The 12,697-nt window shown below is 66.5% G+C and overlaps 1 protein-coding gene across 1 annotated transcript; it reads right to left on the minus strand.

The window, feature by feature from the left end:
• Positions 1-3,581: 3,581 nt before the first annotated feature.
• Positions 3,582-11,164, minus strand: MMP15 (matrix metallopeptidase 15). The gene is given in 11 exon segments (XM_068168419.1): positions 3,582-4,149; positions 5,603-5,718; positions 5,841-5,991; positions 6,604-6,742; positions 6,880-7,029; positions 7,031-7,104; positions 7,231-7,392; positions 7,577-7,884; positions 8,579-8,701; positions 9,357-9,505; positions 10,653-11,164. Coding segments are annotated over 11 exon segments (1,974 nt in total). The 5' UTR covers positions 10,785-11,164; the 3' UTR covers positions 3,582-3,679.
• Positions 11,165-12,697: the final 1,533 nt, after the last annotated feature.

A 12,697-nucleotide genomic window follows, 5' to 3' on the forward strand; every position in this document is an offset into this window, starting at 1 on the left:
CCTCTGCTCCCCAGCATCGTTTCCTCTGGCCTTGGGGACAGCCAGGGGCTGCCCAGCACATCCCAGCCCCAGCTCTTCCTCTGCAGGGAGCGCTGCTTCCCCTCTGCTTTCCGGGTCCAAGCCTCGGCGGTGCCAAGGGGACTCGGCAGGCAGTGCCCTGGCTTCAGGAGGAAGCGCAGCGTCTCCTCTGATGGTGCCAAGCGGGCAGAGAGAGCCTCTGCCAGCTCCGGTCCGCCCCCACCTCCCCCCCCCCAGCAGTGTGTGGAGCCCCATCCCAGCACCGCCCTGGCAGGGCGCGGAGCTCCCCGCGGGCTTTTCCAGGTCGGGCTTCTCCAGCCTATTTTTGGGAAGCTGGGAGCTGCCCGGGCGGGGGCGGACCCTGGCAGGGCTGCCCGGTGCCTGCCCGGTGCCAGGCCGAGCACCCACAGCCGCCCCCCGCAGCGCTGCATCCCTGCCCTCCCGGGGGGGGTGGGGGGGTGGTGTCATAGGCGGCCGGGGGTGAGCTGCCCCCCGGCCGTGGGCACTGCGGGGCGGGGAGGGAGCCCCCAGCGCGGAGCCTGGGCCCTGCCGAAGCGCTCGGGACCCTCTGTGCTGTCCGTGAGCGTTTCCAGATGGCTGCGGGCTCCTGGCACCGGCCCTGCTGCAGCATCCGGGGAAGAGCGGTGGGGGTGGGGGTGGGAAGCGATGTCCCCGGCTCGGCAAAGCCAGGCGGCCCGGGCCGCCGCTCCCAGCGCTGCCGATTCACCCTGGGGATCTGCTCCCGGATCCTGTCCCACCCCGAAGCAGCAAGGACCTCCTCTCCTCCCCTCTCCCCCCCCGCCCGCCCCCGACCTCCCTTGCCGCGGCAGGGCTGGCCCCTGGGCATCGCGGGCTGGCTCCGCTGCTGCCCCTCCGAGCCTGGCATCTCTGCGGGGGGGGGGGTACCAGGCTTCAGGGGCTGCAGCCCCGGCAGAGGGGGAAGCCCAGAGCTGGCGTGGGGAAACGAAGCTGCCGTCGGATGTGCAGCTGCCACGGGAGGTGCAACGGGGTGTGGGAAATGCAGCTGCCGTGGGAAATGCAGCTGCAGCCCTCCTCCTCCTCCTCCTTCTCCTCCTCCTCCTCCAGAGCTGCCTGTGCAGGGCTGGGGGCAGCAAACCAGGGGCCACTTCCCCCCTGCCTCATCTTCTGGCCAGCTTTGTGCCTGTTGGGAGCTCCCCAGTGAAGAGTTTGCCTCCAGGCTGGGACAGTTCCCAGGGTCGGGATGGTCTCAGGGTTGGGGGCGGGGTGGGGGGTACCCATGCAGGCAAAATGGTCCAAACCAAATTGCAAGGTGTTAAGAGCTGGAGAATGTGACCCAGCAGGGCCTGGCTGATGGAATTCACAACCCAGAGCCCACATGGAGAGCTTTGTTTTTTCCTCTCACCTCCCCCCTGCCCCAGCTTTGTCTCCTTGCTTGGCTGCAGCAATGTCCCTGAGCCCAGCAGGTCCCAGGGCAGCAGCTAATGGCTGGGCAGGGATGGAAGCCAAGGCAGGAGGTGGGTGGCAGCCAGTGGGGAGGCAGCTCAGGGCCATTTCGTGCTGGGAAGTGGCTGGAGCAGAGCCCTGGGGGCTCAGCTGGTGCCTCTGGAGGATGAGGTGGGGGAGAGTGGGGCACAGAGGCTTCACCTCTACCCATGAAGCAGGGCAAGGCCTCCTGGCAGAGCAGGGATGGAGGCAGAGGGGCAGCTGGAGCCCCAGGGAGGTGGGGGACAGGTCAGGGCTGGGTTGATGCTCTCCACAAGCCCTGTGTCAGAGCCAGCAGCCCCAGGGGGAACGGAGGCAGCACTATGTGCTGGCCCCCTCCTGCTGCAGGGGGCTGCTGGAGGAAGCCTGAGGAGGGGTGGGAAGGGGCTGCTGGCTGCAGTCCAGTCCCAGAGGGGAGAGCTCCTCTCATTCCCTAGGCTTGTCCCCACAGGCATGGGTCAGAGCCTGCTAGTGCCAGGCCATGCCCACAGCCCCAGAGCCAACCTGGCCCCAGCTCACCACCCTCCTGAGCACAGAGCTGGCAGGCTTGGAAGGGACCCCAAGGCTCAGGCAGCTCCAAGCCCCTGCCATGGGCAGGGACACCTCACACCACAGCAGCTTGCTCACAGCCACCTCCAGCCTGGCTGCAAACACCTCCAGGCATCAGCAGGAGGCTTCCACCACCTCCCTGGGCAGCCTGGGCCAGGCTCTCCCCACCCTCCTGCCCAACAACTTCTTCCTCACAGCCAATCTCCAGCTCCCCACTTCTCCTTTTGCTCCAGCCCCCCCCAGTCCTGTCCCTCCCTGAGACCCTCCAAAGTCCCTCCCCAGCACCACCAGCATCACCAATCCCTCCCCAGCACCACCAGCATCACCAATCCCTCCCCAGCACCACCAGCCAGGGAGGGAAGCCACTCTCAGCCCCATGCCACCTCTGCCCCTGCCTGGGGTCTGGTTCCTCTGCTCCTGGAAGGCTGAAAGCCAATTTCCTCCACGCACTCCCCCTGCCCCGGGGTTGACCTTTCCCACTCCCACCACCACTTCCTTGCCCCTTGCAGCGCTGCTGATTCCCTTCCCCTGCAGAGGCAGGATTCAGCCAGCCCCTTCCCCCCCGAGGGAAGCAGCCAGGGGGTGGGGGGCAGGGACGACAGGAACCCTGCAAAGCAGCTCCCAGAGGGTCCCCACAGTGTCCCCAGGCTGCCCCAGGGAGAACAAGGCAGCTGTGTTCCCTGCCAGGCCCCTGCCACTGCTCTGCCAGCTGCTGAAAGGCAGCTCTGTCTGTGCCCAGGGCTGGGGGGGGGTGGCAACTTCTGCTGCCCCTCCTCTCCTCACCAGCAACCTCCCAAAGCAGCAGCTGCTGCGAGGACATCACCAGCACTGCTGCCCCCTCCCCCCCCCCACACCTTGGAATGGCACCCAGCACCCGTGGGTGCCAGGCAGGGTGGCACCCTCCCCCCCAACTAAGCAAAAACCTTTTCTTGCCCCAGCCTGGCAGGGGGCCCTGCCCCAGCTGCAGCACAAAGCATGGCACCAGGGCTCTCCACACACCCCACCCCTTTAATGCATGTACAAAGGCTGCCCTGCCCACCAGGCCGGGCAGCCCACAGTGCCCACAGCGAGGGGAGGTCACAAAGGTGGCATCCCCACCCCTCCCCCAAGCCCCCCCACCATGCCCTCTGCAGGTGTCACCTCCCTTTCTCCCCCCAGTTCAGCGTGGGCACCGAGCTTGGCCCTCCCTGCCCCCTGCCAGGTGCCAGCTCTGGTAGCACTTGTGAGCAGCCCCCAGCCTGCCCCCCTCCAGCAGCACCAAGCATGGCCGGGGGGGGGGGGTGGGGGGAGGAGACCCTGCTGGGGCTCCTCGGCAGAGGGGGGGGTACAACGTGATGGGCAGAGATGGGGTAAGGAGCAAGGCAGGACCTGGATGCCCCTCCAGCCCTGCTCAGTGACCACTCCCCAGGCCCAGCCCAGCTGGTGGGGGGGGGGGCCAAGGGGGGTGGGCATTGCCCCCTCCCCCCCCGACCTTTCTTTCTGAAGCTGCAGCCACATCAAGCAACAACGAGGCAGAAGGGTTGAGGCTGGAGGCAGGGGAGGGGGGAGGGGAGGTCAGGTCCATCGTTAGCACCATGGTGGAGAGGATGGGGGGAGGGGGCAGAGGGGAGGGGCAGGGCAGTGTGGGCCGGGGCAGGGGGTGCCGGGGTCAGACCCACTCCTGCAAGGAGCGCTTGCAGTAGAGGAGCATTCTGGGGGCTCCCTTCCTCTGCATCTGGACGATGACGTAGATGAGGCCCAGGATGCAGAGCAGCAGCACCAGCAGCACCAGCACCATCACCACGCTCATGGTCCTCGTGTACTCGTCGATCTGCACCACCACGTCCACGTCCCCGCCCCCGGGGCGCCGCCCTGCCTCCCCGTAATCCTCCTCCTCCTCTTGCTCCGCCTCCTCCTCCTCCTCTCCTTGCTCCTCCTCCTCGCCCCCGGCCCGCCCGTCCCCGTCGGGGTTGAAGGGAGGTCGGTCGGCGTCGGGCCAGCGGGGGTGGGGGTCCGGGGCCAGCTCGGAGTGGCAGCCCATGAAGTCCCGCAGGATGGATTTGGGGTAGCCTGGCTCCGTCTTCAGCCGCTCGTTGTCGAACTTCCAGTACTTGGTGCCGCGGTAGAAGAAGGTGGAGGCTGGGGGAGGAGGTGGAAGGAGCAGAGGCACAGAAGCTTAGAGTCACAGAGTCACAGAACCCAGAGCTGGCAGGGCTGGAAGGGAGCTCAGGGCTCAGCCAGCTCCAAGCCCCTGCCATGGGCAGGGACACCTCACCCCACAGCAGGTTGCTCACAGCCACCTCCAGCCTGGCTGCAAACACCTCCAGGCATCAGCAGGAGGCTTCCACCACCTCCCTGGGCAGCCTGGGCCAGGCTCTCACCACCCTCCTGCCCAACAACTTCTTCCTCACAGCCAATCTCCAGCTCCCCACTGCTCCTTTTGCTCCATTCCCCCCAGTCCTGTCCCTCCCTCACACCCCAGAGCAGAGGGGCAGGATCCTCTCCCTCCACATCTGGCAATGGGCACTGGCAGCCCAGAAGCCCAGAAGCTTCTGGGCTGCCAGTGCCCATTGCTGGCTCCCTGGCCCAGGCCTGATTCCTGCCCTCCTCAGAGGTGTCCCAGACCCCTGTCCCTCCCTCACCCCCTCCAAAGTCCCTCCCCAGCTTTCCTGCAGCCCCCTGCAGCTCCTGGAAGGCCACCAGAAGGTCTCCCTGGAGCCTTCTCCTCTCCAGCCTGCACAACCCCCAACTCTCTCAGGCTGTGCTCAGAGCAGAGCAGCTCCAGCCCTCTGCTCAGCCTCCTGGCCCTGCTCTGGACACCTCCCAGCCCCTCCAGAGCCTTCCTGGCACAGAGGCTGCAGAGCTGGGCACAGAGCTGCAGCTGTGGGCTCAGCAGAGTGGAGCAGAGAGGCAGAATCCCCTCCCTGGCCCTGCTGGCCACACTTCTGCTGCTGCAGCCCAGGCTCTGCTTGGCTCTCTGGGCTGCAGGTGCTCCCTGCTGGCTGCTCCTGAGCACCCCCAAGGCCTTTGCTCCAGGGCTGCTCTGCAGGCAGTCCCTGCCCAGCCTCTAGCAGTGCCTGGGATTGCCCTGCCCCAGCTGCAGGACCTTGCCCTTGGCCTTGCTGAACCTCCTGAGGTTGTTACAGAATTATAGGATCATAGAATGGTCCAGGCCAGAAGGGACCTCCAAAGCTCATCCAGTCCAACCCCCCCTGCAGCCAGCAGGGACATCCCCAACTGGATGAGGTTGCCTCATCAAGCCTCACCTTGAGTTATCTCCAGGGATGAGGCCTCAAGCACTTCCCTGGGCAACTTCTTGGAGTTCCACCACCCTTACAGTGAAGAACTTCCTCCTGATACCCCAATCCAAATCTGCCCTTCTCTAGGTGGGAGGTATGGGGGGTAAGCAGGGAGGCACAGGGCACCCCACAACCTCTGCAGGTTGTGCTCTGGGACTTGGTGAAACCGCTCCAGAAGAGATCTCCACCCCTGACTTCCAGACGCCTCCTGGCCTCCCTCCCAGCTGCCCAGGCCACCACAGAGGTGATCCTACCCTCCTGTGGTCCCCCCTTGCTTTTTCTACCCTACTTACAGGCATCTGGACTGAGGAAAGCACCCTTGGGTGAGGGAGGGATGCCTGCCCAGACAGAGATAGGCTTCGGGTACCCGGGGTCCACCGAGCGGGTGTCCTCGTTGAAGCGCCAGTATCTGGTGAGGGGGGGAGGGAGGCGGTGAGGAGCAGTCTCTGCCACCTCTGCCATGCCCAGGGGGCCAGCAGGTGGCAGAGCAGGGTTGGGGGGGAGGAGGAGGAGGAGCCCAGAGCCACTCACCTGTCCCCACGGAAGAAGAAGGTGTGCCCCGTGGGCTCCCACCAGACGGCCGTGTCGATGCCGTCGTAGGGGATGCCCTGCCCGTAGGTGACCAGCGGCTGCGGGTACCCAGGCTCCAGGTTGGCCTCCCGGAACAGCCAGTAGCGGTCCCCTGGGGGCAGAGGGGATGGAGAAGGGGAGTGAGGGGGAAGGGGATGGAGAAGGGGAGTGAGGGAGCGAAGGGGAAGAGGATGGAGAAGGGGAGTGAGGGGGAAGGGGATGGAGAAGGGGAGTGAGGGGGGAAGAGGATGGAGAAGGGGAGTGAGGGGAGAAGGGGGATGGAGAAGGGGAGTGAGGCAGCGAAGGGGAAGAGGATGGAGAAGGGGAGTGAGGGGGAAGGGGATGGAGAAGGGGAGTGAGGGGGAAGAGGATGGAGAAGGGGAGTGAGGGAGAAGGGGATGGAGAAGGGGAGTGAGGGAGAAGGGGATGGAGAAGGGGAGTGAGGCAGCGAAGGGGAAGAGGATGGAGAAGGGGAGTGAGGGAGAAGGGGATGGAGAAGGGGAGTGAGGGGGGAAGGGGATGGAGAAGGGGAGTGAGGCAGCAAGGCCCAGCTGCTGTGGATAGGGAGGGTGGGATGACGCCTGCAGTCCCTTGGGCATGAAGCAGCAGCTCCAGCTAGGGAGGAGGGGCAAGACAAGGACAAAGCTCTCAGGAGCTCGGAGGGGCGAACCTGGGGTGGGATCTTCTCTCTACCTCAGCCCTCCCACCCAGCTTGCCTGCTCACCTTTGAAGAAGACGAACCTCCCGTCGTGCCTCTCGTAGGCAGCGTCGATGTCCCCGGGCAGGCCCCTCCAGAAGTGCCCAATGGGCATGGGGTAGTTGTCCAGCACCCGGTTGTGCCGGACCCTCCAGAACCACTGGCCCTGGTGGGAAAGAGGGTGTTGGCAGAGGATGGGGGGGGGGGAGAAGGACACGCTCCCAGTGCCAAGCATCTTGCCAGGGGGTCCTCTGAGCCAGGGAAAGGGGCAGGAGGATGGGGGGGAGGGGGGCAGCAGGTTACCTTGAAGACAAACATCTCCCCACGCAGCACAGCCACGGTGTCGAAGTCGCCGTCGCAGATGTCGGGGCCGTACTGGTCGGGCCGGTCCGGGCCGCCAGGTTTCGGGGGTCGCTCTGGTTTCCCCCCGGGGGGGTGCTTTAGGGGGTCTCTGATCTGGCCTGCCAGGTCTTCGGGGTGTCACAGTGGGCAAAGGCTTGGTGGGCTGAGGATGCCCATCCACGGTACCTGCACGGGGAACGGGGGGGAGGCGATGGGAGCGAGCGGAGAGCGGCGGCGCCTGCGCCGCAGCCTCCCGAGGCTGCGCGCCCGCCCCGGCACCCCACCCCCGGCCTCGGTGCCCACCCTGCTCACCATACAGCTGCTGGATGCCCTTCAGGTCATCCTCAGGCAGCTGGAAGTTCTCCGTGTCCATCCACTGGTAGAAGGGGGCCATGATGGCGCTGGGGTTGCTGGAGTGCTCCAGGCCCAGCGAGTGCCCCAGCTCGTGCACGGCCACCAGGAACAGGTTGTTGCCTGCGGAGAAGGGCACAGGCTGGAGGAGAGGACGCGGCACAGCTCCCTGGCCCCAGCAGCCCGGGACGTGGGCGCTCAGCTGGGGGCTCCCACAGCTTACCCCGGGGTGCAGCCGCTCTCCCTGCCCCCTCTGCCCTCAGACCCTTGCCCGGGCTGCCCTCCCCGCGTCCCACCGGGCACCCACCAGACACATCGGCGTTCTCCAGCGTCCAGGGCTCGTCGGAGTCGAAGTGAGCGTCGCCGCCCATGCCGGGGCCGGGGAAGTAGGCGTGAGCCAAGAAGCCGCCGGCGCCGTCGAAGGGGGAGCTGTCCCCGTGGAAGCCGGAGGCGAAGAGCACCATGATGTCGGCCTCCTTCCTCCGCTGCTGCCGGATGTCCTCGTAGGGCACCTCGCGGAAGGCCAGCGGCGTGGCCGCCTCCCACACCCGGAACGCCTGCCGGACCGCCTCGGCCGACTGGTACCGGCCCAGCTTCTCCGTATAGTTCTGGATGCTGGAGGGGACGCCAGAGCTGCCTGGGGGTTGGGTCCCCGGGGGACAGGATGCGACCCTGCCCCCTTCCCCTCCTCCTTCCCCTCACCTTCCCTCCTCCCCCATCCCAAGGGAGTCCTGGGTTCTACCTAAAAGGAAGCCGCAGTCGGTGCGGGGGGGGGGGGGTGGTGTCAGGCTCTCCTCCCAGGACAAAAGGGCATTGGCCTGAAGCTGTGCCAGGGGAGGGTTAGGTTGGCTGTTGGGAAGCAGTGCCTCACATAAAGGGGAATTAGGCACTGGGATGTCTAGCGGGAGGTGTCCCTGCTCATGGCAGCGGGGCTGGAACTTGGATGAGCCTCAAGGTCCCTTCCAAACCCTGCCAGTTCTGCGAGCCTATGAACAGACTGCCCCAGGGAGGTGGTGGAAGCCTCATCCCTGGAGGTTTCGAAGGCCAGGCTGGATGTGGCTGTGAGCAACCTGCTGGCAGGGGGGTTAGAGCTGGCTGAGCCTTGAGGTCCCTTCCAACCCTGCCGATTCTGTGATCCCATGCATGGAGATGGTGAAGTCACCGTCCCCGGGCGGGCACGGTTTGGCTGATGTGGTGCTGTCAGGTCACAGGCCAGGCTGTGCCTGACCTGAGAGGTCTTTTCCAGCCTCAGGAACTGACTGTGTGGTGATTGACTGGGGGTGGGAAGGGCTGGGGAGGAGCTGGGTACCTGAAGGTGAGCTGGCTCTGGCTCCAGCGCCGCCCCGTCAGCGCGTACCGCTTCCGACGCATGTTGGACTTCATCCGCGCCCCAAACTGGTCCGGGACCCCGCAGCGGGGCCGCTTCATCCACCTGCCAGGAGGGCAGAGAGCCAGGGCTCAGCACCCTGCAGCCAGAGAGCCCCCCTCCCCCAGCCTGACAGCAGGGAGGGAGACAGCATCCACGGGTGCAGGTGCGGGCAGGGCTCCGGCGCTGGCAGGCAAAGCCAACGATGCCAAGGAGCCACCTGGCACCAAGGGCCAGGAGGATGAGCAGAGGGCTGCAGCACCTCTCTGATGGCTGAGCTCCATCTGTGTGTTTCTTCCTTGCTGCCTATTCTGGGACAGACTGAGAGAATTGGGGTTGTGCAGTCTGGAGAGGAGAAGGCTCCAGGGAGAGCTTCTGGTGGCCTTGCAGGAGCTGCAGGGGGCTGCAGGAAAGCTGGGGAGGGACTTCTGAGGGTGTCAGGGAAGGACAGGACTGGGGGGGAAATGGATCAAAGCTAGAGGAGGGAAGGTTTAGATTAGAAGCTGTTGGGCAGGAGGGTGGTGAGAGCCTGGCCCAGGCTGCCCAGGGAGGTGGTGGAAGCCTCCTGCTGATGCCTGGAGGTGTTTGCAGCCAGGCTGGAGGTGGCTGTGAGCAACCTGCTGTGGGGTGAGGTGTCCCTGCCCATGGCAGGGGAGGTTGGAGCTGGCTGAGCCTTGAGGGCCCTGCCCAGCCTGTGAGTGAGAGAGAGAGGGGCACTCACGCCTTGGTCTCCTCGTCCAGGACACCGGTGACAGGGATGCCGTAGAACTTCTGCATCTCGGCGAGGGCGGCGGCGAAGGTCTGCGCCGAGCGCATGGTGGACATCTGCCGGCTGGGCTGCGGCAGGTAGCCGTAGAGCCGCAGCCACGCCTGTGCCAGCAGAGCAGGGCATGAGCTGGGGCAGGGAGCAGCCCAGCGGGGGCAAACCTGCAGCTCCCTTGAGGCCCCCCACAGCCGTTCAAGATCTAGCAGCCTGCTCCCCCCTCCCCCCCAGCCCTGCCCTTCACCCCTGCTGGCTGTCTGGCTGTGCCGGCTGCCAGGGGCAAACATCGCAGCCGGGCAGAGTGGGCGAGGAGGCAGGGCACAGAGCCCCGGCACTGGGGAGCCAGCGACTCGGGGAGGCTTGCACCCCCACCCTGACCCCAGGCAGAAGGTGGCTGGCACAGGGCCCAGCCTGCCCGCCGGCTGCCCGCCTGCCCCGGCCCCCCGGACCTGCCCGCCCCCCGGCAGCCCGGGACCTCCGCCCGGGGCCTCCACCCACAAAGGGTCTTCTGTCCTGCGGGGCCGGCAGCCCCCCGGGGGGTGGGGGCCATGCGAGGGGCAGCGGGCAGGAGGGTGCCGGGGCGCGCCGGGGCTCTTCCTTCCTGCACCAGCCCCCACCCCCCTCTCCTGTCTCTTCTAAGAGCTGCTCTCGCTCAGTTTTCTCACCTCGCGATTGCTTTACCCATTTCAACCTTCACTTTTTTGCCTCTTTTCCATCTTTTACTTCTTCCTTTTAATCAGCATTAATTCCCTTTCCGTTTTCCAAACTCTTTCCTACTATTTCCTCAATTCCCTTTAACCTCCACCCCCCCCATTTCCCAGCTTCTTTCACTTCCCACTTCCCTAACACTCATTTCCCTGCCTTTAAATTTCAAACCTTTTTTTCCCCCTTTTATTATAAATATTTTTCTATTCTTTTTTCTGTCCTTTTTCTTTTTTCCCTTGTTACCCTTTTATTACTTTTGTGTTTCTTTACACACACCCCACCCCCAGGCAGGGTGAGGGCAGAGGCTTTATCAAAGCCCTTTTTCACCGCTGCCCTCCCTCCCCCCCCCCTGTCGCGGGCACAAAGCGCTTCCTCCCGCCGCACCCGGGAGAGCCGGGGAGGGGGCGACCCGGCTTCCCCGGTTCTCCCCCCCGCCGCCTCTCTGCCTGCACCTGCGGCCCAGCCCGGGGCAGCCGCAGGTGCAGGCAGGGGTGTCCCGGGGTGCTCCCCGCCGCCGCCGCCGCCACCACCACCACGACCGCCGCTCACCTCGGCGTTGATCTCCTCGGCCGCCGCCGCCGCCGCCGCCAGCAGCACCACCAGCAGCAGTACCGGCGGGGGGCACCGGCTCGCCCGCAGCGCCCCGCCCGCCCGGCAGGGGGCGCCGTCACCTCCTGCCATACCGGGCCGCGCCGCCGCCGCCGCTTGGCGGCTGCCCCCCACCCCCCCCCCCGCCCCGGGGCCGCGCCGGGCCGGGCCGGGCCTAGCGCGGCGGTGTCGGAGCTACGCCGCCCTCATGGCCCGGGGCCGGGCCGCCGCGGGGGGCTGCTCACGGTACATGGGCGGTGCTGCCAGGCGCGGCCCGTCGCCCCCCGACCCGCCTTTGTGTGTGTGTGTGTGTGTGTGAGATCAGGCCGGCGGCTCACGACACATGGGCGGTCACGGCGGAGCGCAGCGGCGCGGCGCGGCTCGGCTTCCCGGCACGGCACGGCCCGGCCCTGCCCGGAGCAGCGAAGCGCAGCGGCAGCGAGCGGGGCGCAGGGACGCGGGCGCGGCGGCGGCGAGGCGGGCAGTGGGCGAGGCGGGGCGGGGCCGCGGCTCGGGGGCGGAGCCGCCGCGGCTGGGGGCGGGGCCGCGGTGGGCGAGGCGGAGCCGTGCGCGGCCTGACCCCGCCGACGGCGGCGGCGGCGGCGGCGGAGTCCTCCGGTGCCCCCCGCCCCGGCTCCACACCTGCTCCGGGAGCGTGCGCGGTGGCCACGGCCGGGCCCCGCCGCGACGCCTCTCCCCCTTTGTCACGGCTCGGCCCGGCCCGGTTCCGCAGCCGCTCTCTCCGGTGTGCACGGCCACCGCCAAGCCCGCGCAGACCAGGCCCTGCCCGTGCGCGCCCTGCCTGCCACCCCAGCCCGCACCGGCAGCTGCCCACCCCTGCACTTTGTCCCCGCGGTCCTGCTTGCCTCCCCCCGTGGCCGGGAGTGGAGTCCCTAACCCGGGACAATACGAGGGCAGCGTGCCAAGCTGGGCGCTGCCAGGGGCTCCTGGTTGAGCATTAACCTGGCCTCGCTGGACAGGCTGCACGCCGAAACCGGGCGTGCTGGGGCTAGTTTCACTGGAAGTGCCCCCCCCCGCCCCGGGGCTAAATATCTCTCTCCTTACTGTCTTCCCTTCCCCAAAAGCAAGCTCGGGGTGTGCTTGCACGCCAGCCACCCACACCCTCCTCCCTGAAACTGGCCACATCCTCACCCCTGAAACCGGCATCGGGTTGCAAAGGCACCCTGTGCAACCCCCCTGCAGGCAGCAGGGACACCTCCAACTCCAGCAGGCTGCTCAGAGCCACAGCAAGTTTGACCTTGAATGTCTCCACCACCTCCCTGGGCAGCCTGGGCCAGGCTCTCCCCAGCCTCCCTCTGCACAACTTCCTCCTCAGCTCCAACCTAACTCTGCCCTGCTCCAGCTCCAAACCATTGCCCCTGGGCCTAGCCCCACAGCCCCTTCTGAGCAGTCCCTCCCCAGCCTGCCTGCAGCCCCTTCAGGTATTTAAATGCAGCTCTGAGCTCTCCCTGCAGCCTTCTCTTCTCCAGGCTGCACAGCCCCAACTCTCTCAGCCTCTCCCCACAGGGGAAGGTTCTGCAGCCCTCTGAGCATCTTGGTGGCCTCCTCTGGACCCTCTCCAGTGGGTCCAGGTCCTTCTTGTGTTGAGAGCCCCAGAGCTGAACACCGCACCCCAGGGGAGGTCTCAGCAGAGTGGCAGAATCTCCTCTCTTGATCTGCTGGCCAGACCCAGGGCTTCATCCCCTGCCCTGCTCCGTGAGCAAGGAGGACACCTTCAGGAGGTCTCTTTTCAGCACCACCTAACTGCAGCCGAGCTGGGCTCCAGGGGCCAAGTGAGTACCAGCCCCCTGCTTGTGTCCAAAGCCCTCAGGCTCCCTGGTGTGCAGGGGCAGGCAGCACAGCTCCCACCTCCCGGAGGTGCCCGTGGGCATCGCCTCCTCTGATGCCTGTGGGAACTCAGCAGGTCTGAAATGAGATGGCTAAAATATCTCACAGGGAGAGTTCCATCACATGAGAAGACAGATCTTTACTGCTCAGAAGTCCTG

The sequence above is a fragment of the Melanerpes formicivorus genome, unplaced genomic scaffold (genome assembly GCF_026170545.1).
Source record: "Melanerpes formicivorus ecotype bairdi unplaced genomic scaffold, bMelFor1.0.p_v2 SCAF_137, whole genome shotgun sequence".
In the NCBI taxonomy this organism is placed as follows: Eukaryota; Metazoa; Chordata; class Aves; order Piciformes; family Picidae; genus Melanerpes; species Melanerpes formicivorus.